General features: G+C 37.4%; 1 protein-coding gene across 2 annotated transcripts in view; it reads right to left on the bottom strand.

Moving 5' to 3' along the window:
- Positions 1-1,609: 1,609 nt before the first annotated feature.
- NSMAF (neutral sphingomyelinase activation associated factor) overlaps positions 1,610-25,413 on the bottom strand; it is a 41,044-nt gene continuing 17,240 nt past the window's right edge. Inside the window, exons 8-31 of one of the 2 annotated variants that reach the window (XM_076329665.1) lie at positions 25,362-25,409; positions 25,213-25,265; positions 24,566-24,695; positions 23,519-23,590; positions 22,587-22,695; positions 19,947-20,123; positions 18,933-19,012; positions 17,396-17,486; positions 17,233-17,296; positions 17,063-17,114; positions 15,899-16,019; positions 15,463-15,594; positions 13,613-13,655; positions 13,004-13,167; positions 11,450-11,558; positions 10,003-10,061; positions 9,221-9,288; positions 7,463-7,530; positions 7,103-7,226; positions 6,438-6,521; positions 5,244-5,394; positions 4,734-4,836; positions 3,613-3,722; positions 1,610-1,985 (exon numbers count right to left, since the gene is read on the bottom strand). In XM_076329665.1, the coding sequence (XP_076185780.1) occupies positions 1,891-1,985; positions 3,613-3,722; positions 4,734-4,836; positions 5,244-5,394; positions 6,438-6,521; positions 7,103-7,226; positions 7,463-7,530; positions 9,221-9,288; positions 10,003-10,061; positions 11,450-11,558; positions 13,004-13,167; positions 13,613-13,655; positions 15,463-15,594; positions 15,899-16,019; positions 17,063-17,114; positions 17,233-17,296; positions 17,396-17,486; positions 18,933-19,012; positions 19,947-20,123; positions 22,587-22,695; positions 23,519-23,590; positions 24,566-24,695; positions 25,213-25,265; positions 25,362-25,409 (2,307 nt within the window). In that variant the 3' untranslated portion in view covers positions 1,610-1,890. Of the gene's footprint in view, positions 1,986-3,612; positions 3,723-4,733; positions 4,837-5,243; positions 5,395-6,437; positions 6,522-7,102; positions 7,227-7,462; positions 7,531-9,220; positions 9,289-10,002; positions 10,062-11,449; positions 11,559-13,003; positions 13,168-13,612; positions 13,656-15,462; positions 15,595-15,898; positions 16,020-17,062; positions 17,115-17,232; positions 17,297-17,395; positions 17,487-18,932; positions 19,013-19,946; positions 20,124-22,586; positions 22,696-23,518; positions 23,591-24,565; positions 24,696-25,212; positions 25,266-25,361; positions 25,410-25,413 lie in introns of those variants that run through there. The other variant, XM_076329667.1, reaches the window with a different exon arrangement.

Raw genomic sequence — 25,413 nt, 5'->3', positions numbered from 1 at the left:
TTTTCAAGCACACTGGAGTACAACTTGAGTTGCAGAATTGCACAATAGGAGGAACAGAATACAAAAATAGGATGTGCTAGAAGGTAAAACAAGTTACAGTGCAATTCTTAAACTGAGGCTGGTACCATAATGCAGAAAACCGAAACCTTGTGGGCCAGGGACAAAATACAATAGGGTGGAGGTAAACAAGCAGTGATAGGCACACTTAAAACAACACATAAAAAGCTTTTAACACAATCCAGAAATCACCTAAGACATTTCCAGGCAAGTGTAGAATGTGGGTTTCTGTGTCGTCTTTGCCTACGCACAGATAGATATATTTGGGAAATAAATACAATGAAAGGTGAAGAAACAGGGTAGACACCAAACATTGTGCTGCAAGATTAAGACTGGTAACAGTAGGCATGCATGATAAGGCTTAATCTATTGCCACATATGCCTTCACCAAACACACTCATTGATTACACAAAAATTTAGTTATTTGCTAAGTCAAGTGAGTAATGCAGCTGAAATACCATTTGCTTTAACATCATGCCATTACCTTATTGAAAAATAAGTTCAAACTCCAGCATAATAGAAAGAGGAATGGAAAAACAGCCCCTAACCATAAAACAATTGTTTAACTATGCTAAAGAAACAGCTGTGCCCTGAAAAACCTAGACAGGATGTCTACAGACAAAGGACTGACTGAACATAATTCAGGAGAATGCTTGTCCTGGACACATTGACAGGACATCTTAATACCAGCAGTAGTCTTAATACCAGCAGCAGAGAATACCATCAGAGAAGAAATACTGGTCTTGGGTCACACTGGGGCAACATCACACCTGCAGCTGCTTGTTGCTGTAATAAGCCATTTAAAGATTATTTCAAATCTTTAACTTCCGAACAGCTCCTTGCAGGAAACCATAGCCTTAAGTCCTACAGAGAAAGCAACGCTGCTTTGCCACTGTGTTAAGACAACAAGGGATTGGATAAACCCAGGAGCTGTAGCTCTGTTTAAATGCTGTATTTAAATTTCACCCCAAAGATGATTTGAGCTGAAAGAGGTTGAGAATACCAAACAAAACATGAAGATGCTGAAGATTAAGAGAAGGATAGTAAGAGAAGGGATGAAAGGCAGTAGTAATACAGCATAAGACATGACAGACTAACTTCAGGCGCAGTATTAGGGGAAGATTTATATCAACACATTACATGTATGTGTAACTGTTCTCTGCTAGGGGATCAATTTTATGCTTGGCTTCCTTTCAGGCTAATACATTAGTGCTGTTTTTCAATAGGAAAAAGCAATATAGTCTTCTATAGTCAATCTTAGTCTTCTCTATGCCTTTGCAAATAGCCACATTTGGAGACTAGATAGTAGACTAGACTGACCACTGCTCAGAACAACAGCTGTCTTAGTGTTCAAAGCGGTATTTACTATCGTATGCATCTTCACTAGGAAGAAAGGTTGACGACACAAGAGGTACATACATTATGTCATAAGACACGGCGCTAAATTGCAAGCATCCTTAAAGACTTCTTAAGTTAAGAATGCAAATGCTGCTTCTTTGAAACCAGTTCTAACAGCAAGCTATGATGCATTCTACATAAATCAAACAATGACTGCAAGTTAAGAGCTCTTTAATTAGAGAAAAATAGGTCTTTAATTTCATCTCAGATATCATTTTAGACAAGCATTTTCAGTATGATAGTTCATGAAAAACAAATGCATACACTATGGAAGTTAAGAGCTCTCAGTGAAGTCACCATAACATAGAAAGTTGTAGTTGAACAAAGCTTCCTATCTGGTTGAACTTCAGCAACCATCATTGCACACAGTTAAGTTCCTTTAAAAGGTTTGGTTTAAAATAAAAGTTCATTTAAATGTCTGGAGGGAAAAGGCACTTAGTATTGCAGTTTCCAGAACATGATTTGTTTGTCTTCCCCTCCTGTAATAACACTGTTGCACTGTTCATTCATCCACATGGACATTACAGCACCTGGGGGAAAAAACCCCAAACAAACAAGTAAATCCAAATGCAAATACAAGTGGTACTCGAGATGATGGAACAGATCTTTTTAAGAGAGTTTAGGGTCGTCTGATCATTAGTTTGGACTACACTGACACCACCTATGCTAAGAAGAATTTTAGTAGCCTTCTAGGTGGCTGCTCTTATTCACAGTAATGATCTCATGCTACATTGCCTCAGCAGACTTTGGGTACTAGAGGGACAATGTCAGTTGCAGTGTAGAATGCAGATGGCACACTGGCTAAAGGATTCATGGGGATGAGGGGAGGAGGTTACTCTAGAAAGTGAGATTTTTCACTCTGCCATTTGGACTTCTCACATTAAAACTGTATTCACATCTAGCATATGCCTAGACGCCCACTTGAAACATTTCTCTAGCTACAGAATGATCTCTATACAGGTCAAGTTCCAGAGTATAAGCTTATAGCATGTAAGTTTGAAATAACTGTTCACGAAGGCAGCCTTAAAAACCAAACTGAATAAAACTGAGATAGATAGTTTTTCTCCTTCACACATTTTGGTTGCTAATGTACTGAAGACTATACAGATACATTGAAGAAGCCTATCCAAAATCCCCATCCAAAACAACTTCTCTAGTGAACTTCACTTAATTTGTTGTTAGACTCACAGTCTGGATGGACTTTGACAAAGTATACAACGCAGTCTACACTACACTTCATTAGGGCTATGAGGTAGAAAAATGTTGACTTTTGTGATGTTGTGTGAAGTAGAAAAATCTCAAGTCGTTTACCTTTGGTCAGTCTTGTAAACAGCAATGTTCCTCCATTGTTATTAAATTTCCTAGGAGGCTCGTGTGGACCTACTTTTAGAATCATAGAATAGTTTGGGTTGGAAGGGACCTCTAAAGGTCATCTAGTCCAACCCCCCTGCCGTGGGCAGGGACGTCTTCAACTAGATCAGGTTGCTCAGAGCCCCGTCCAACCTGACCTGGAATGTTTCCAGGGATGGGGCATCCACCACCTCTCTGGGCAACCTCTGCCAGTGTTTCACTACCCTCAGCATCAAAAATTTCTTCCTTCTATCTAGACTAAATCTACCCCCCTTTAGTTTAAAGCCATTCCCCCTTGTCCTGTCACAACAGGCCCTGCTAAAAAGTTTGCCGCCTTTTTTTTTTTTTTTTTTTTTTTATAAGCCCCCTTTAAGTACTGACAGGCTGCAATATGGTCTCCCCAAAGCCTCCTCTTCTCTAGGCTGAACAACCCCAACTCTCTCAGCCTTTCTTCATAGGAGAGGTGTTCCATCCCCCTGATCATTTTCATGGCCCTCTTCTGGACTCGCTCCAACAGGTCCATGTCTTTCTCATGCTGAGGGCTCCAGAGCTGGACGCAGTACTCCAGGTGGGGTCGGTCTCACCAGAGCAGAGTAGAGGGGCAGAATCACCTCCCTTGACCTGCTGGCCGTGCTTCGTTTGATGCGGCCCAGGATATGATTGGCCTTTTAGTTCTGGTGTTCCAGATAACACTAACATCAAGAACAGCCCACTGACTGAGCAGATGACTCAAACTTTTCAATACTAACAGAGCTGGAAAATAGGAGTCTTCCATTCAATTTGAGAATCGGAATAGTTCAGGCATACCTGTATGTCCTTTGATTCTTTCAATAACTTTTCCTCCAAGAAGGTCCCAAATCAGTAATTCACCAGACTGACTTCCTGATAAGATGGTATTTCCATCCCATTTGAAGCACCTGCAAGTAAGTCTGAAATCAGCTCACTTCAAGCTTTTGTATAATGAGAGCCGAACATTTCCAAACTGACTAAGCCAAAAAGCATTGAAAATGGAGGTATGAAACTGAAGGAAACTCTACCCTTTAACACGGTCTTTCCGGAAAGGTTATTCCCAAATTATTTTAAAGGGTCATGACCCAAACTTGCTTCTCTGACTGCCCTAGACCCAGCCAGACCTTCCCCTGGCAGAAGGGTGAAGCCTATTCCCATAACAGAAGAGGACCCAGTCAGCTGTACATGTGTATGGTACCCAAGTGCTCTCATGAACCATCACTTTCACTTCTGTCACTTCAAGTTCCTGAAACAATCACTTGAAGTGCAAAGAGGACTTTCAGGGAAATAACTGAAGAAAAAAAATATATATGCATATATATTTATGTATATACACACACAAGAAACCAACAAGTGGACTCCATGTATGGCTGCTATATTTTTACTCTAATAACTGAGTAAGCATTCCATCTGTTTACCTGATAAACCATAAAGAACTGTATGCATTTTGGTTTGTGAAAAAAGTGATCACTCTTTAATTATAATAGCCAATCTTTTCTTAGATTATCAAAACAAAAAGGAAACATTGAAAAAAAAAAAAAAGGACAAATAAAAAAAAATATCAAGATTGACAGAGATGATTCACATAAGATAACTGTCTCCTTGTTAGAAATTTCAGTAGCTCAGCTGCTGGAAGAACTGGTTAGCTACAGCTCCCATCATCTTTTATGGACGTTAAAGTTGTTGTTAAAAAACCACATGAGTTATTTACTTAGATACTTGTTTGGTTTTGTCCCAGTTTGGAAAGCTTGATCATAATGCACACAACAGGCAGCCTTTGCACTTTAAAAAGTAATTCAATAAAACAAAGTTGCTGGTGTTATTGCCCTTTCCATTCTGCTATCACCAACCATCAAGCATCTCCACAGTTAACTAAGTTGGCCACACAGCTTCATAATCTGTATTGTTCTCAGAATTACCTCTGTGGCTCATCCGCAGTTACAGAAGATATAAGCATTCCAGTTTGTACATCTATTACTTTAAAACAACAGTCCTCTCCTGCGCTGAGTAGATGTCTGCTGTCTGCACAAAAGAAAAAAGCAAACAAAAGAAACAAGCAAACAAAAGAAACAACAACAAAAAGCATGTTTAGACATTCAGTTCTAGCTACCAAAGCAGTCTGTGATACAGCATGTTGGATGTGACATTGCCCGACCACTTATTTATAGATAATTTACTGTAAATTAAGTCTCTAAGCAAGCAATGAAAAACAAAATTGGTTTAGAGTCTAGACCACTGGTCTACAGCCTAGTACGGCCTTGTGTACAATTAATGAATTCTTTACAATGGAGATACGTGTCAATCCAAAGCGTTTCACCATCCCCCTTAAAGTAGTAATTCCAATAACAAGGGTATATTACATGGTATCAGGAATAAGATTCCCTTTGAAACTCCCAGTGGTGCATATTAAAAACTGAAATCCAACGTACCGGGACTAAAAGCAGCATCAAACACAGTCCCAGAATGACACTGCAACTGGTGCAACATTGTTGCTGTAGTAACATCCCAAACGCTAATGGTACCCTCTTTGGTTCCAGATGCTAGTATAGTATTTGCAGCATTAAGGTTGATTGTATTCACCTAGGAAGTTAAACATCCCATGATTTTCCTATTCCTTCATGTGAGCCATCTTGAGACAGGTTTTAGACATACACAAAGCAAGCCCATTATCTGTAAGATGATTTTTTTTTTTTTTTACAAAAAGCTTTTACATTTAATTCTGCAACATCCTTAATTAAGTACAATTATTAAAAATCCTGCCTATAAAAAGTAAAAGATAGGTCCCTTTGATGATATTTTAAAATGCTTTTTCTTTGCAGAATGAGAAATGCAAATTGACATTTCAGACTACTTTTAGTACCCATACTCTCCATCTAAATGCAAGACTTTACCCTTAAGGGTAAAATAATTCTTTACTTCTAAAGAACTTCCTAGCTGTCAGTTGTTTCCAATTCTCTTGGGTACAGTTCTTAAATGTTATCAGAACTGTTTCAGTATTTGCCTATGTTGTGACCTGTTAAAAAACTAACTATTAAGAAGGTTTAAAACACAGTAATTCTAAATATCCTACTAGAGTGACATTAGAGGCTATAAATAAAAGTGTGCATTTACACATTTATGATTTACTGCACACAATGTGTTTATATATTTATAGTGAAATCCAGTAATATATTTTATAGCATGGTAAACAACTCAAATTCTTTTTCATTTGCTTGCCTTTGGCAAAGATATATTAAGAAGCTGTAACAATGAAAATACTTGAAAAATGTTAGTCTGTTTTCAAAAACAGAGAAGCAAACAAAAAACCCCAGTCCTGCCTGTCCCTCCCGGAATTTGTGCATACAAGCTGAGCAAGACAAATTAAGAGACCTCTGTTTATACTGTTGCCTCAGTCCCCAGGAGTGGACCTTTCAACCAGGGAAGCAGGAGACACTGGCGCAGGACACATCAGACAAAAAAAAACCACTGAAACAAAACACCCCTACACACACACTCCCTGAAAGAACACACCCCCTCAGCCCCCTAACCCAATCCTTGTGCTTTACCACTAGATCTTGACTTTGATTTTAACGAGCAATTAATTTTCATATTCTGAGATACTATGTCTCTATCCACATACTTACACTAACATCGTGTTCTAACTCTGCAAGCAGTTCAAAGTGGTGTTTTTTATTGCTCAAGGTCTCTCCAGGAACACAGTGCCACACCTACAACACAGATATTTAAGTTTGCTCAAGGAAGCATTAGTATAACCCTGGATGAGTTTCTTCAGTCCCGAATTCTCACATTTCAAGGAGGGCTGCTTGTGTTAACTGTGGGCCTTGCCTACGTGGCAGAATACAGCAACAATAAATGACACCTGAACTCATTTACCCTAAGCAGAGCCACATATTAAACATGACTATACTGATTCCAGATAGCTTACAGAAGCCTGCCTAAGTATGAGTATATCACCGCACTGAATGTATACTTACCAAAAAGCCATATATAGAAGGCTTTGGGAAATTCTTTCCTGTCTTTAAGTTCCAAATTATCTTTCCACCTAACTGTAGGCATGCTCTTTAGATTAGCAAGTTCCTGGTCCACTTAGCTGAAGAACTTTATCTCAACTGTGTTTCAAAGCTAAAGCTAAATGAAGAAGTTATTCTAGAAATAAATTTACTGTGATACTAGCTAAGTTATTAAGCTAGTACAACAGGTACATCCACACCAAAGCATTTGGCTGGCTGAATATTGCTAAGTGCTAGCTATAAATACTTACTGAAGTATAACAAACCCATATACAAACCTTCACAGTGGAATCCCAAGATGCAGAATATAAACGCCCATCGTGCCAACAGATCTTACTGACTGCATCATCATGTCCCATTAAGATGTCTTGCTGTCTTCCAAATGCAATTGAATAAAAATATCTAACAGGAAAAGGTTATAAAAGCATTAAGTCTTCAGAAAACTGAAATGTTTTTTTCAAAATAGATGAAAGTAACTTTGCTTCTATAGTTTCTAACAGAAATCCACTGGAAAAAAAAGTAGAAATACAGACACTGCGTTTTAACAATTAATTTCTGTATCATTACCTAAAACCATAAACATAATGACCGAGGCACTCAATGCAATTCAATAAAGTCAATAGGAAGTAAATACACACATATGATTGTCCCATGAAGAACTTATGACAGTGGTATCTCCTGGTAAGATTAGACAGGATGACAAAGCCTGTAAGAAAAAGAGAAATAAAAAAATTAAAAAAAGTAGTGTTCAATTTCTTACCCCAAATCAAATAGAAGTACATTAACATGCTTTTGGAGAACAAGAAGCATTTTAATCTTCTATACACAAAACATAAAGGTGTTACATAAACACTAATCAAGAAAAATGTTATAGGTTGGACACAGAAAAACAAGAATACTTAAGCCCTGGTAAATATAAAGGTAGTGCTGAAGTTCAGAAACACATGCAGAACTGATGAATCGCTTTTTTCAAGATACTGGTATTTCAAGGACACGGTATGTAATTCCTCACTCAGGAGCAACTGGGTCAGCTCTTCATCTTGTGAGCTACTGTCAATTCTAGCAAATTCTGTTAGCAAACAGCTAACAGAAGCTAAAAATGAAGGCTTCCTTTGATGTTTGTTCTCCATGACAGCTACTTATCAGCTCAGCTCTTTTAAACAACAAATGTAACTAATTTCTACTATTCTCAACAAGAAACATGCTTTACAGACAGCTGCTCAGTTACATTACCATCACTGGAAGCAGGAAGGGGAAAAAAAAAAAAAAAAAAAAAAAAAAAAAATCAGCCCAGTGCTTCTAGTATTATTACTGGTCATGTTTTAGATCTCTTCTAAAAAAACCCAGTAAGCTGCTGGACTGTAAAAAAGACTACTGCTTCTAGTATTGCTGCAACAGATCAGTGCTAAAACTACAGAGAGGAGAAGAATAAAAAACAAAGAATATACAAGGCCTCCTCATGAAAAACTGACTTTTGGCCTAGGATTCAAAGAGCTTCCTCCTTTTTACAGTGTCAAAAAGCGACATTCCTAAGTTTACCTTGACTAAAGCACTAGGAATAGCTGTATCTAGATTCACCTGCTAGCGTGTGCCATGGCAGGCCATAGGGTCTTGATTCTGCAACTTACTTGGAGACCTGTTAGAGCATGCTATGGCTTCTGTCTGGGCAACCCATTTGCCTTTTTTGTTCCTCCTAGAGATGAGGGTACAGAGCAGACTGATATATCCTAGTGTCTTCCCTCAGTAAAGGACTCTGAACATGACAATTGGGAGTGAATCTCTATGACCCAGGTCTAGGCACAGTGCTCAAGCACAGAAAAATCAAATATAGAATCTCTTTCCAAGTTCTGTTTTAGAAGCAGGGGAAAAATGTTGTTCAGAGGTTGCTGAGATCACTGCTCATTGAGGAAGGATGGCTCAAATTCACCCAGCATAGATTCTACTCCCTGTGCTTGGTTTTCCTCTGCCAGCTGACTCACAGCCTTCAACCACTTGGAAGCAGTAAAGCAATGCTGGATGTGAGCACATGGGCGGAATTTAAGCTTTGTAGTTCTGGTCCCAATCCCAGTTCAAGGTTGTTCAGGAAGACTCCTCTGCTCATGCCAGACTACCTTTGTCTACTGCAAGACCTTCCCTAGATAGCAGGGCAACTCAGAACAGAGATAACACAGAAGTAAAGTGCAACCATTTAAGGCTCCTTTCCCATGTTTGCAGAATGCACTCTGCCTCCCTGGAGGCCTGACAGAGTCTCAATTCGCACCGCTAAATTATTCACACACAATACAATTGAGTAGGCAGGGGAAGAAAAGAGGCATTGATGTATGCTAAGAGCCATTTCTGTGAGTACCTTTCAGAAGATTCCCAATGATCTCGTTTTTATTTTGACAGCAACTTACCATGTTTGAAAAGGACACACTTCTCTGGATTGTTTTTGATTCTTTGGAAAACATCTTCAAAGTTGAATCTGGGGATAATGGACAAGAGAGAAGATAAAAGGACTGTTTTATATTATAGAAGCCAGTAATTTTGCTCCTGTTTGAATCTTCAAATATCTTACTATGAAAAGCAGGCACAGATTTCTCATAGTCTTTGAAAAAGTCTTTATAAAGCTTGTGACTTGAGCCTGGAACTAGCCTGTTTTGCACCAGTTACAGATGGACTCCTCCGTGCTCAACAAACTCTAAGAGAACTCTGGTATCTAAAGGGATAAGTTACCACCTTCCCAAACCTAGATACAGATTATATGGAAATCCTTGAGTTAAAGTGATCTAAAACTTAATGAATTCATGTACTTAAGCTATTTAATTACAGGAAATATATATTTAACTTAATTTCTATAATAGGTGACTTGCAAAGGTGACAACCCAAAAGCCAAACAGAAGTAGCCTTCCCAGTTGAATACTGAAATTCCCTCAAACAGTAGAAACAAGTAGTGAAGTGAAAACAAGAATCTTGCATTTGGCAGAAGATTAGGGCCACTCCTTTCATGACAGTAGAAAACCCAGAACTCAGTGATTCCAGAAATATCCCATTTAATGTTGTCTTCATTTTGCTCTCAGTGAAGATATTCATGGGATTCAGTCTTAACTACATTTCAGTTTCATGCTATTTTGTTCACAAAACATTAACCTGCATTAACACTGCAGGTTCTAGTAAATACCTCTGCAATAATACTTACCCTGGGATGTAGTGAAAACAGAAGACCCATTGCAAGTCACTGCTATTCCAGTAATTGCCCTGTTTAATACAAGTAAGCTTATAGGTGATTTCATAGGTTTTGAAACTTAACCACCATACTGTAAATTGACTATAGCTAAAATTTGTTATTTGATCTCTCTAAGAGCTAAGACATTCAAGGAGATTAAAAGTACTATAGTGGTGTGTTATATGCCTAGGGACAAAAATATACCTTGATGTGAAACACTGGTACAGGTTCCCCATTTTGTTCTCCAAGAACTTCATCCTCATCAGAAAGGACATGCCCATGTGAGAGGATAAATAGTTTCACATTCAGTCTTTCCAATTTGGGTTTAGCTACAAAGAGAGTCAGAAACCTGCCTACAAGCAGATACCGAATACCTCAAGTGTCAGGAATCAGAACTTGCATGTCTTTCCTCCTCAAATTTGACATTGGCAAGGTCACTATAGTCTAGAAATTTAGACATATAGCTTATGTCAAGGAGTTAGTTGTTAGGAAGCACAGAGAATTTTGGCTGTGCAGAATGCTGTTATACAGATCTGCTTCTACTTTTTTCTTTAGCAGTCTTTGGGGAGGGGGGGGGGTGGAAATCAGAAGCTGAAGTTCAAGTCTGTTTTCAGGATCAGGACTTCCCTGACCCTAACAACCTGGTAACAGAGGCCCTTTCTCACTACAAATATTACCTTGTTTTCTGGACAAGAAAGTGTTTCTGTTCTAGATTCGGTTACAGTCACCAAGAAAGTAGTTGCACTCAAGGTAGTAAGAAATCCTCCTTTAGTCCAGCCACTAGGACAAGGGACGGGGCCAAAGGAAAATCTGTTCTTTAAAATATATCTGCTGTTGTTCATTGTTACGTATCTTCAAAGTTCACCTGAAGTGCCCCTGCTGACTCACGGCTCCCTAGGAATCCATCAGAACAGTAGTTTGGTACCTGGATTAACTGAAAACCTGTAGCTGGAGACTTGGCAAACTGCTCATACAGCAGCAGCTCGAGGTGTACAGTAATTGAACTTAAGTGGTTTAACCTTTCAAATCAAATGGGATGAAAAAGAAGTTAGGTCCTCCTGGGGTTATAAATAAATAAATAAATGGAAGTCTTTATCTGGCTGCTGCTATCACAGTTTTAGAGAAGGGTAATCAATATCTGCTTCAGGTACTAAAATGATAATGAAGTTAGTCTAGATCTGTATAAGGAACAAACCAACCAACCAAAAAAAAAAAAAAAAAATCAATCTGACCTTTTCTGGATTGATAACTCATCATATACTCAAACTCATCTTGTGTAATCAAATCAATGAGCTGCCTCACAAAGAAAAGTATTTACCTTAAACCCTAACCCATCATTCAGATTGACACGCAGATACCACCCCCCCCCCTCAATTAAATGGAACAATTTTGACTGTGAAAAGAAAAGAATAGTACCTACTCTTTGTGAATTTTATATTGCTCATCTAATTTTAGTTTGGCAATATTGTTCCAAGCAAGCGTTATACTTTCTTCTGTCAAATCTTCAAATGATTCTTCATTTGGAGAAACTGCAATAAATGCCACAATAAAGTTTCATCACAAATAGAAAATAAGAAGATAGATTTCAAATAACTAGGTAGCTGAAGTTGCAAACATAAATATGAGAGTACAGAAATCATGCAGAGCTCCATGAATAAGAATTTTTGGCTAATACAGAGTGACAAGGTCACTATTTTTTTTTCCAAATCTCTTCCTGAATGCACAGGCTTACACAGTCAAAACCATGATTTTAGTCCCAAAACCAGGGCTTTTTAAACCAGAGACTACAGAATACATTTCCAAAATGGAAAAACCAAAACTTTTTCTGCAGAGATGTTTTGGTGTTCCATTGAGATGGCAAGAGCTTTCCAAATGGAAGAGTACTAGGAAAGCCATCTACTGCTACGATACATCATGTGCTTTTATTATTCTATTGCACTCTGTCAGGAATGTCACAACTTCATTTCACTGCACTGTTGCAAAAGTTAAGCGATAAAAAAACGCAACAAAACTGAGACAATTAGATGTGAATTACTATAAAAAGGCCAAACCCAACAGGAACTGTTGATCTGTGAGTTAATGACTTAGGCAGCATGCCACCATATCTATTTAACACATATGAACATTATTATCACCATCTACAACTTTCAAAGCCACTCTTGCCATTTAGATGCTACAGGCTGCCATGCTAAGTACCACTCATCTTCACTTCTCTGTTTAAAAATGAAAGCCATCAAAAGGTAAATGAATTGAAGATAACCAACTGAGAAAAACCTTTCTGTGTGATACCTCGGCTGAAGATTCAGTCCGATTTATAGTAGGCCACTATACATACAATGAGGACCATAGCATCTTAGTTTCAGAGAAATGGTCTAAAGTTCCTCATTGAACAGAAGCCTGTGATGGCATTACATATCCTTTTCTCGAAGAAAGTTATTCAATCAACATTGTCCCTACAGTATTTAGGGAAAACAGAGTAATTTCTTTACAGATTTTCATTCAAGTCATGGAAAAGGAAAAAAATTTGGATGCTTAATTTAAGTTCTTCGGATTTATTTAGACCAAGTCAATCGATCACCCCAAAGTCATCCCTGTTCAAAAACTGAACAAGTCTTTACACCATTTAGAATGCCTGCAGATATGATCAAAATCAAGCTGATATGACAGCAGCTTCAATGAAGTGTCATGAAAAGCCAGGGATGATAGCCCTCCCATAGCTTCAAAAGCAGAGGTTGAACAGTCCCAGAGGACACCACTGGAACAGAAGGCAAAATGCAGGACAACGTCTGTATTTTCTAATTTGAAACTGGCCTTGCCAGTTTTTCTGTAACAGTTAGTTCATGGATTTATTTTGAGTTGGCTTACAGGGAAAGTGGCCAAGAGAGTTGTACAATGAGATCCTGTGGGAAAGAGATACAGAACTTCTCAAAATTACAAATCAGTTACATCATCAGTTTATCTGTTACACATTTACCTGGAGACTCAGTTATGGAAACACTGTGACTAGATGTTCGAGACAAGCTTCTCAACTTCGGTATTATCCTTCGGGGATGAGGAATTGTAAACAACTGTTTTGGCGTCTGTCCAAACTCCAAGATTTGTGTCAGCAGAGCTACTTTTTCATTGGGGTCCAAAATACTTCACAAAAACAAGATACTTAATTAAGCCAAGTAGGCAAGTACTTTTTTCCCCCTCCCCTATCCCGAAAGCATGGCCTGCATGTGCAGTTACTACAGCACTATAGGCCATCACAAATTCTTACAGAACTGATTTACCACAGATGTGATGGACAGTCATATGACAGCTTCATAATTTTGTTTATGTATGATGACAGTATGCTCGTCAATTAAAAAAATAAAGCAATTTCACAAAAGCCAGACTGAAGAAACGTTCAGGTAACAATCTTTCAATGCATGCTAAAACTGAGAACCTGATGCTGGTTCTCTGCCTATTTGGGAGTCTAAAATGGAAGACCTACACCATTCATATAGAGAGCACTTTTACAACCAGCAGAGAACCTGGGGGGATACTGAGAGATTTAGCTAACTGCTTTAACAAAAACATTCTGATTCTTGTTAATTACCTGTTTAAATCCACTCCTCCTTCATAAGTCAATGGGTGAAACACTGGAAAAAAACAAGTTTATTTGTACAATGTAGATATACAAGGCTCATTTTCTCTGTCTTGCATACCTACTAAAAGTTGTATTTCTTACTCAACTTGGTTATATTTAAGCAACTAAGCTATTTCAGCAGGCTACAGAGTTTGAGATCTTGTGTTTTAATCCTGAGTTTCTTGCCTGAAAAACATTTAGGATTTCTAAGAGACTCAGAGAAAGTTTCAGAAGAAATCAGTCCTTTCATAAAGGAATGATGACTTACTTAAGCTTCATTAAGTACCCTCCACACCCCCAATAAAGAAAGAAAAAGGCACAGTTGCATAACTGGATCTCTGGTTATTTTCTAGACAGGTAACAAAATGTAGTAAAGAATGATCATAAAGGTCTACCTATTCACCTGTTCATTTGCTATGAGGATAGCAGTTACACAGTGAATTACTTTGGGGCCTCTGCGTAAGAATACTTACTTTATCTTTTGGCGTAAGTTCATTCATACACAGATCCCTTCTGTCTCTCTTATCTACTCAAGTGTCTGCAATTCATTACGCTAATAAAAATCCACATTGCAGCAGCAGAAGCACATTGTGCATAAAAAGTGCTCTCATTTGAGAGGTAAAAATATAGGTACCATAACTTAAATACTGATTTACCATATTCAAAGCCCCTGGCACATTGTAATTGACACTTATGGTTACAGTATGATTGTATGCCAGACCCTGCAAACCTAAAATATAGCCAATCATGATTTAAGGACATGTGGGGAAGCATACTAAAAAAAAACACCCAACAACAACAAAAACCAGAAAAAAACAACAAAAAACCCCACCACAAAACAAATCTCATTATCTTACCCCGGAAGGAGAAAGCACTGACTGCCAAAATGAAGAGTTGCTTATTCCTTCCCTCCCCACTGTCGTAGGAAGGTTTTCTTTTTAAACTTATTCTATCTTGTTAAGTGCAAACTATCTCAGCATTATCTGTTACTTGTAATCCTCCAAAAGGATCAAGGCTTCTGGAATAAACACCCTATAAATCTGATCTGCTAATCTTCCTTTACCAAGAGGACATTTCCTTATTAGGTAGTAACATACATAGCTAAATATCAGACTGCTGAGTAAGTTAGTCATTGATATTACTGTTAGGTCCAGATAAATTAAACACATTACCATAACAACGACTTAACAACATCCCCCTTTGTAAGCATTTACATGCTCAGAATAAGATTGCAAACAGTGAAACTTTCCACGTGTGCAGTAAAAGGTGTATATACTACTGCAGCAGTATATGTGTACACAGGACAAACCTAGTCACCTGCATAATTTTTCCTTCATTCTTGCTCCTAAAGAGCTATAGCCCATTAGCCCCTTCTTTCCCTTGCTAATTCTCTCAGGAGGAGGGGGAAAAATTGCATTGAAGTACTCACACTGCAATTACAGTGTAGGAAAGTTAAATACATGTTTGTGTGGAGACCCTACAGACTCCCATTTTTAAATGGGAAACACTACTTCTGTACTACTTTGCCACACCATGCTGTGTGAGCAAATAACAGCAATGCTGTAGAATCTTCTTGCCCACCATCTTAAGTACATCTTCAAAGATGCAAATCACCATGAAGGCAATAGATTTTACTAGATAATACACTATTTCCAGTAACGAAGAACTGCATTTCCTTTAAGGATCAAGCATTCAAAGCATACTTATGAACGCTCAAAACAAATCAGGCATTACAGATATGCTGTTATTTACCATTCCTGCCTAATAAAAGCATCCCCCTTTTTTTTTTTTTTTGCTATTTCTATAAAGTGTATACTCACCATTGTGAGCTGCAACTGCATCACTTCCTTTCTGTTTGTAGCCAAATATTATGTCAATCCATTCATGAAGATGTTCTGATACATACTGACTTTCTAAAGCCTCTTGGCTTTTCTGAAGAAAGTCATCAGGACCTGGCAAGTCAAAGGTTAAAGGAGAAGATATGCCATTCAGTATTGGTATCCATCTCTGTTCCTCTTCCTTCTTGAAAAAACAACCAAGCAAAAAACCCCCAACCCCAATACACCACACCAAACCTCAAATTTGCTATAAAAATTAAATGCAGCTATTAATTATGCCAATGTTTTAAAGAAAAAATTCCTCCAGAAGAAAATAGGATGGGCATTTTTGAGAGAAGCACCACCATCCCAGGAATCTAGATAATCTTGAATTAATTCATAATGATACATTCGTAATACAATGTTTGATTATTATTACCTGATGCCCAAGGGGGAAGCTCTACATCTTCAACCATCTTTCCACCCTGCCGTTTTCCCAAGTCCAACTTCAAACTGTTTACTAGAAAACTAGAATCATTTTCGTAAAATTCTGGGATCAACTAGAAGAAAAGAAACAAACAAACAAAACAAAACAGGAAGTTTTGAGATTAGCTTAGCTTTGATCACTTAAGTAGAATACAGTCAGTAAAAGTTGAAAGTTAAAGTTCATATGTCAAGCCCTGAAGTTGGGTAGTAATTTTTCCAGGCTTTCTTCTCTGTTCGTAAAGAAGCACTGGGAACTTCCTCCCATTATCCTTCCAACTACTTTTAGGCTTCTTGATACCTACAAGGCAATTCTCTGAGCTAAATTCAGAGTGGCATAAATATTTTTAACATGTAATGTGTGACATACGAATCCATAATATCTAAGAGTATCTTCAGAACTCTCATTGCATAGCTACCCTCTGATTTTTAAAACATCAGATAAGAGTCAAGACAAAAATCTAGAATAAAACTAGAATGATGACAAAAGTTTCAGAGGTTAAGTCAATTATTTAAAGACCACCATAGCTAACCAACCTTAATTCTATTACCATTAACTATAGATTTAAAAAAAAAAAAAGTCTCACTATATTAAATAATGTTTCTTTGGTAAAGGAGTTTAACAGCACCCACTATCTGACAGTTAATCAGTCTCAACATATTCTACAAGTTATGGTTTTTATAAGGCTCAAAAAACTAAGATAAAACTTCTATAATTTAACCTCTCCAGATGTACTGTTGTAATATAGCCAAATCCTTACAAGATTCCAGCAGACGATACATAAAATTGCATCTTTTCAGCCTTAATCCACTCTGGTAATTCCCATTTATTCCAATAACATTCACAATGACACTTCTGTTAAACTAAATGCCAGAAAGCAGACACAGACAAGCAATCATAGAATTATAGAGAAGGAAGAAGTTAAAAACTTAAAGGATTCATAAAATGCAGTCAACAGCCTTAAACACCCCCCCCCCCCCCAACTAAAAACCACAAATGGCAAAACAAAAAGACAACCAAACACACTCCACCCCAAAACTCTCAAATCAACAGGAGACATCTGAGAACAGAAAGCTTAGCACAGATACCAAGGACTTGAATCATTTTCCAGCCATTTACCTCTTTGAAATCTGTTGCACCATCCAAACAGTTTTTCCAGGTTTCTGCAAGACTAGATAGCACATATCAATCACACATTTGTTAAAAAAAATATTTTTTAAGGCTTTGCACTCCCTTGATGCATATTTGAAAACAAAACCAACCTAGTTATAGACGAAATGTAAACAAACCTGTTGAACATTCTGTCAGCGTGATCAAACTTTCCATTCTGCAGACAGAGCATGTATTCTGGAGCTAAGGAGGAAAAAAAAAAAAAAATCCATCAGCTTGCTCCAAACCTTGTCCACTTTGGAGGTAACTGTCTGCTCAGAGAACATGCAAAAGCTGTCTTACCAACTCTAACGAGATAAAACAAAACATAACCCGGAGATGAATAATGGCTCCCATACATGAACTTAGGCTCTGGCATTTCCTGATAACGTGTCTGCAACATATGAAGAAGAAAGAGAGGTCCGTTTAAAATCAGTACTCCTGCTTTCCTTCAATATTGAACACATACACTTTTTTTTTTTTTAAACACGAGACAGGTTAGGACTACCCTCAGTTTTTTTTTCTAATGATAAAACAAACTAAGTTCTAATAACCATGCAGCTTTAATGAGATCAGTAAATCAATATGACAAAAAAGTTGTTCTGACTTATAATCCAGAATTACCAGGTTTTCAGCTTTTTTTTTTTCCCTTTTCTCACTTTCACACATAACTGCAGTGACTCAACTTCAAAGGAGTGCAAACAAAGACTTCCTTTTTGTCTTTCACATGAAGTTTAATGAGAGTATGGAAGAACATACTGACTTAATTCAACCTGGAGGATTCCCTCCTGTCTTAAAACTCCTACGTGTTATCCCTAAAACCTATCATAACCTAAATAAAATGACTTTTACGGCAGTAAGTATGAGGGAGCTAACAGTTTGAGGAAACAGTCAGATGTTAGAAAGAAAACTTTATTTACTGTTATTGAAAGCATAATATTGATCATGTTCTTACCTTTCACAACCTTAGGAAGCTTTATGATTTTGAAATATTTAATCTTTTTTGTCAATATAATGCAGTTAGTCTTGCAATATTTTTTTTTTTCCTAATGCTTCATTAAGAACTAATAGAGGTTCCAAAACATTAACTATAGTTACGTTCTGTAAATTATTTTGGAATAATTAACTTATGATAGGAGACAATGATTTTATACAAAGAATTAAAAGCCAAGAAATTGAGGATCTTCTAAGCCTGTAACTATGTGTTTGACTGCTTATGACAAGAAAGCCTGCCTACTCTGAGAAATGGAAAAAGTTTGTGCACTATTATCTGCATGTGAAAATTTCAAGTTGGTGCTCTGATCTCCATGGATCCAGACTTCCTCCCTTTGAAGTACTCTCCCTCAAATTCAGCATTTTTCTTAAGTGGAAGTACTTAAGATTTCTACCACTTTGTCTTGTTTAATTCATACACATATTTTACATTACACATCTAAATCCATTGGTCTTGACATTTTATATTTCCATATATATATATATATATATATATAAATAAAATATCTCAGTGCCTGCCATACAAATGCAGTTACAATAGTTAAATGGATTTGGGGATTTTATTTTAAAAGTGAGGTAAAACATTTAAAAGCATATACATATGAAACGGTAGTAAGAGAGAGGAAACAGATTCAAGTAATTTTAAATTAGTACTGACAAAATCAGTACTGATGAAATCAAGCTGAAAATAAATATGGTATGTTTACAGGTAAGTTTGCTCCTGATAAGGTTTATAGTTAGTTTTAGATATCTACATAACCCCCAAAGATTGCTTGACAAAGATCCTTTTATTGCCAATATGTACAAGGCCCAGAATGCATAGTACATAAAGCCAAGATATACATACCAATAATCTATCCAGCCTTTCCTTATTCAGGGCACCAATTGGTTTACTAAGGTCACGGAATGTTTCAGGCTTTGTCAGATCTAAAAAAACCATAGTTAGACTCTGTGCATTGATTCTACTAGACAGGAATGTAATCAGTATTTAAAAACAAAACAAACCCCAAACAGCAACAAAACAAACAAAAACCAACAGAGAACCCCTCCGGTAATTTTCTCTGCTCCCTAACTGCGAAAGAATAAAGTCTTACTGTAAATGGCTACCCCTCTTCTTCCTTCCAAGTAGACGTAATCTCCCACCTCTTGCTTAAGAGCTAGTAGTTACATATACCTGACAGCTATCTTAACTAGCATCCCCTAGTCAATACAGGTCCTGCTACCTGAGGCACAAAAGCAGCTGGTATCATCTTCTTCCTACTCATTAATTATTCTGTCAGGCTATAGTTAAGTTCCACCAAACAATCAGATTGGAGTGTTCGAGCGGGTGCGGATGAATACATGAGATTCCCCTACCCTACTCTTTGTACAGGGACCCAATCCTCAAAAGGACAAGCTTCCAAGACAAATTCCACAAAAACCCTTGATCAAGGAGCCTGTTTAGGCACAAGCCTTGTTAGCCTCTTCCTTTCAACTTGCAATGCTAAGAACTGTAAAAGAACACCTGGATTCTGTACATTTCAATGCATCCAACTCGTTCCATAAAAAGCCGTTTTACTAGTTCTTTTGCATTTATTAGAATCACAGAAAGCGTGTGAATGCTCAGTACCACAGATTTTCAAAGTGACCAAGCAGATGCTTGGTACATACTCTGCATGTGAAGAGTGAAATATTTAACAGAAAAAAGGTGAGGTATTTTGTCCACTAAACTCCAGAGTAAGGGTAAATGCACAAGAAAACCTCTAAGATCACTAATGCCAGGTTCATTTTGATGTACCATGAACTTTATGCAGTGTAAAACCCCTCCGAGACATTTCAGGTTGGACATGATGCACTAACATGACTTTTTGTATACACATACCTAATACTGAACTAGAGTAGTCTGCTATAATCCAGGGAAATACAGGATACTGGGAGAGATCGTTGCAGCTTCTATCAGCGAGATTGTTGAGATGAAGAAGATACTGGTAATTTGATATATGTCCTCGCTGCCATTGCAACATATAACTTTCAGCTGTATGCTCTGTAATATGATTTTCTAAAATAAAAGAAAACATTAAGAGTTTTGAGGTTTGGAGTTCCACCCCCAAATTATACTGTGATTAACAATATGCAAGGTACTATAAAATAATTAAGGGAATAGTTCTTTAAAAGAACAAGTTAGAATTAAGTGGAAACCTCATGTTTCAATAGCTACCATACTTTATACATTTTTTTAAAATCTGTTCAAACAGGCCTAAACTGCATTCAACCAAAAAAAAAAAAAAAAAAAAAATCACACAGAAGGAGTGCTGAAACCAAACATAGAAACAACGGATGGGAAAGAACTTGGACATTTATGGAGGTATAGAAAAATATTTGCAGACCGTGAACAGCTCTCTTGGCAATCAAGCAACTTTAAGATTTCAAATTTCTAGAAGTAGTTCTGCTAGAGTCAAAAAAAAAAAGCAAATATATTTTCCTACTGGACAACTAAGGATGCCCACTAATGATGACTTGTGGGAAGAAGTCATATATGTATGTAAATAGAATTCAGTTTCAGAACCACTGAAACAGGGAAACTAGAGGAAGATAAAACTTGACCACCACTCAAGAAAGTAGGAATTACATACATGGAGCTTCTGTTTGAAGCATTAGGCAGGGCCTCAAGAAATTCAAAACTGCACTACTCTCTACTCAATAGCTATAATATAAAGGTATGCTGCTGGACAACAAAGTGACCTGGGAATACTGATTTCATTCTGTCCCTCCACCTTAAAATGAAATTAAAGAGGTTTCTTTGTTATCTTAGTCTGTCCTGCATGTGGCAGGTTTATCAAGAGAAATGGGGGAGGCAGGGGTAGTTTTGCACTTTTTTGTTTTAAAATTGTTCCTTCCATTGATTGTTTACAGCACCTTGGCAAGTGCCTGAAATAGCAGAATTGAAGGGCTGCAACCATGGCACAATGGCAAGAAACCATCCAATCATCAAGTAATCACAGTGAAACCACATCCTTGCCATACAAAGAATTATATGGCACACTTCTGCATGCTTTTTTTACTGCATCTATGCTACAGGCTGCTCTTCCTCCTACTGAAAAGTCTTTAAATACGTTTTACCACCATTTGCTGCTGAAGGCTACAACACAAAGCTAAAGAATTAGGATTTATATGGAACATCGATTTATTCAAATATTATCACTACAATTATTAACTAGAAGGAAAGGAATTCAGATTAGGATATGGCGGGCTTCTATTTTAGCTCAGCATAGGCTGGAAAACCATATTCCAACTATCCCTTCACCTTAGTACCTTAAATTCTACAAGTAAAAAGTGTTACTACCTTCACAGAGAGGATCTTCTGCTGTCAGAGACAGCTACTGAGGTGCTGCAAACACCTTTAGAGAAAGGGCTCACCCTTTTTTTTATTTCTAAGCTCCAGCAACAACAACATCATCATCATCTCCATCTGTACCTTGAAATTTCATCTTTGAAAGTTATCCAGAAAACAAAGTCTGAAGCAGGGTAACAGCATGCAGTTATTTCAATAACAGAGAAAGTCATATCAGAATCTATTTCCTTTTCAAAAGAAAAATCTAAAAGACTAAAACGATTCTCAAGGGAAGCGATCGTTCCTTTGTGGCCTTTCCACTTTGCTTTGTGAAGTGGGGAAAATGTCAACTGATATTTAGGTAAATTCATTAAAACAGAACTAAAGCTCTGGTACAATAACAAAACAGTACAAAATTTACATAAACACTTTCAACATTGGCAGTAAAAGTGAGCTTCAATGTTTCAGTTGTAGTAGCATTACAGAAAAACTATTAGCTTTTTCTCCTTGTTTTTCCAGGACGCACTCTAGCCTTTTAGAAAGTTTCTGTTCACGATCTACAAAAAGATATGTATCACCTTCTAGGAATTAATGCATACAAGATTTAATAGAAATGAGAACTTAACTGTTTCAGAACGGTAATTTTCATCAACCACTGATAAGACTGAGGGAAGTTCAGGTATTTATGTGTGCACTGGAAATCCATCCATTACAGGAACTTTCTCAATAGGATTTTTATTTGGACTTAATCGGGGGCCAGGGGGATCCATCCACAAGTCAGTCTATATTCTTTCAGCAAAATACAATTTAGCTGAGTGGATCTTATTTACCCTTTGCTTTGAAGGTAAAGCGTTTTGTAGGTTTTTTGTTTGTTTGTTTCATTTGTTTGTTTTGGGTTTTTTTAGGGGGTTGTGTGTTTAAACAACAGCGCATATCAAGTTGCAAATCAAAAGAATTAGTTTCACCTTAATAATGCTATCTCAGCTTTCATACTCAGCTCTTCAAACACAAACAGAATATATGCAACTTTGCAACATTCATTCTGCACTTCACTTATTTCTATCAACAAATTTTAGGGCTAATACATCTGTTTATTCTATTCGTTATTCCCACAAATCAACAGAGCAAAACCCAGACAAATTTCCCCTCACAAGGTACTACGGACTACATTAATAAATAAATACTGCAAACCTATATATGTTGCAATAAGGAAATAGAGCTCATCTCGATCTTGACAGTTGTAGAATTTCAAGTAGATGTCAGAACATAGATCATTTTCTGTGCAAAATACTTCAAGTCCCTTAGAAGTTAAAGGGGGGGGGAAAGTAAATGACAGCAATTACTGACAAGCTGTAATATTCATGTTTTTTAACAGAATATTCCAGTTACTAATATCTAAAACTTAAGACTCTAAACTAGGTAGCAGTTTTGCCTGCAAAGTCTAACATTTTCATCTTTCCTATTTCCAATCATAAAAATTTACACCCAACTGAGCAAATAGCTTTATAGCTGTCCATAGATTGGCTCTGTCTGGATTGATTAAGCACAGGTAATATACTTTTTTGTCCTAAGTGAATGGAGTGAGGCAAAGAGTTAAATGTCTATTTAGTTTAAACGTCTTTTGAGACAAAAAATTTGTTCAAGACTGAAAGCATACAACTGAGGTTCTACTGCAGCACTCTCATCATCCCTCAGTCATGTACAGCGGGACTCATCACTCCACATTAGTCTCAATCTAAACCAGTGATCAAGCTCCCTCCATGAATCAATCCAGAGAGAAAATACACCATGAGCGAGCAATTCATTCTATCCCAAGATAGGTGTTTGAGATAAATGGAATGAATTGCTCCCTGGAGGTAGTCCCTTCTCCCTTCCCCTACAGTGACTGCTTATGAAAGAAATTTTTCATCCTTGACAAGGGTTCTGTCTTCCTGTTTTCATCTTTTTGACAACACAGGGAACTAAACCACTTAAAAATCAGAAAGGATCTTTGAGTGCTGTTCATCACTTAATCCAGAGTTTTTAAAAACATGTAGCTGTACCTAATGATGCACACAGTTTCAGCTGGTCATTTTAAGAAACGATATATACAGCAAGACATGAAAAAAAAAAATTGAGCTTACCAGTGGCATTAGGCCATGTCTTCTTTTATAGATGCGACGCACATTTTGCAGTGTTATTTGTACTACTGGTTTCTGGGGGGGGGGGGGGCGAGGGAGGGGGAAGAAAAGATGGAGATTTTCCAGAAGGTATGTGTTCTTCTACATTAACCTCTCCAGTCAATCTGAAGTTTCTCTTGACTAGAGATACTAGTAATATGAAAACATTATCCATTCATGTCATTTTAGCAGTGGAACAGTGGTGCTAAGCAGTTATGCTAAAAAGAGGAAGCTCGTCTTTGCTGTTGGTTCTTGTCTGAGTAGCAAAGCAGTTTAAGAATAAATAAAGAATAGCATATAATCACCCGAGTCTGTCACCAGTTATAACAATCATGCAAGAGAGGAGCAGAACGCAATAAACTATTAAAAATAAGGAGGCTGCTGGGCAAACTGTTTGCCAATGGTGCCACCTGGTGGACGGATATTGAATGGCATTTTGTCATCTTCAGCCGTGAAACACATTTTCATTGTCTGGACATACTTTTAGTGTATTAGTGGCCTGCTAAGACTACCGCTGTTATTTCTGTGACAAAGTTCCAAAGCACTAATCTGTCTGCGACATGCACTTAGTTTCCCTCTAGAGAAAGAACTGATCAGTTTAACAGAAAACCTAGCTAAGATCTTCCAATATAAACTAAATTTATATAAAGCTCTCACTAGGTAAGAGCAGCATCACAGAGTAAGACTAAGAAATTCATCTTAAATGAAACATGACAAAAAGATCTTTAAATATTAATAGAGAATGAGCAAAGGACTTTGTGCTTTGTCAGTAGGAGGTCAACTTTAAACAAGTTAGCACAGAATAAAGCCTCAGAAGTAGAGATACACTGAATGCAACAGAGCAGCACAGATCAAAGGAAAACTAAGGAGCTTCTGATTATAACTGAAAATAGAGTCTTCTTGGGGATGTGCTCCATGTGCATTTAAGAGGAGTAATACAGAAAATGAAAACTGTCCACTAGAGGGGCAGCGTGCTCACATCATATGCAAGACCATCTACGAGGCACTTACAGGATATCCATTAAGAGGCTGGAAGTACAAGTTAGCATCAGTAACACACACATGCCCTGGATTAGTCACCAGTGGTGTCACCATTTCTGCTTTACATTCCATATGCAGCGTTTCAGAAATGCTTTGAAATCTACAAGTGAAGAAAGGGAGTAAGTTTATCTCTAGTTCTTACTTAGGTAGAGCTACCCTTAAACTCTTTAGAAAGGTTTTAGGTTAGCTTATAACCTTGGCACATCAGAATGGGGACTTCACTAAGCCTATTTTAGACATGAAGAAAGTTCTTTGTTGAGACCTCTGCTTTAACAGACACTCCAGAAGGGAAAGTTGCTACGTTCTGCACCAGTCTCAGAGCAGTAAGCCAGTTGACTTTTCCATACAGAGCTTTATTTGGCATATACTGATGACCAATTTGCAACAAATTCATAGATAAACAGAACAGTCTGGAGAGAGAAAAAAGTAACACGTTCATCTTCACAACACAGAATTTCCCATTCTCCATTCCAGATGGTTCAGAATACAAAGAAGATAACTCTGAATTAGAGAACTTATGCTGCCCCAAACAAGCACCTATTAAGTACCAATGCAGTAGACTAATCAACCAACAAGCTGAAAAATCATTTCCCAGTAGAAAGTGATTAGAAAGATACCTGTTTTTATCAAATGAAGTTCTAGCCAAGCGCGATTGCAATATAGCAGTTATCTAATGTGGAGGGAAAAAAGTTAATATGGTCTATGATCCAAATGCAATTAGAATTTTATTATTAAACAGTGATATGAGAAATAATCAGATACTTACCATGGCAGCTTGATCTCCCATCTTATCTAGACAAGAAGCCCTGTAAAGCTAA

This window comes from Aptenodytes patagonicus, chromosome 2 (genome assembly GCF_965638725.1).
Source record: "Aptenodytes patagonicus chromosome 2, bAptPat1.pri.cur, whole genome shotgun sequence".
In the NCBI taxonomy this organism is placed as follows: domain Eukaryota; kingdom Metazoa; phylum Chordata; class Aves; order Sphenisciformes; family Spheniscidae; genus Aptenodytes; species Aptenodytes patagonicus.
The sequence above is the reverse complement of the archived record's forward strand: the minus strand, read 5'-3'. Positions and strand labels throughout refer to the sequence as shown.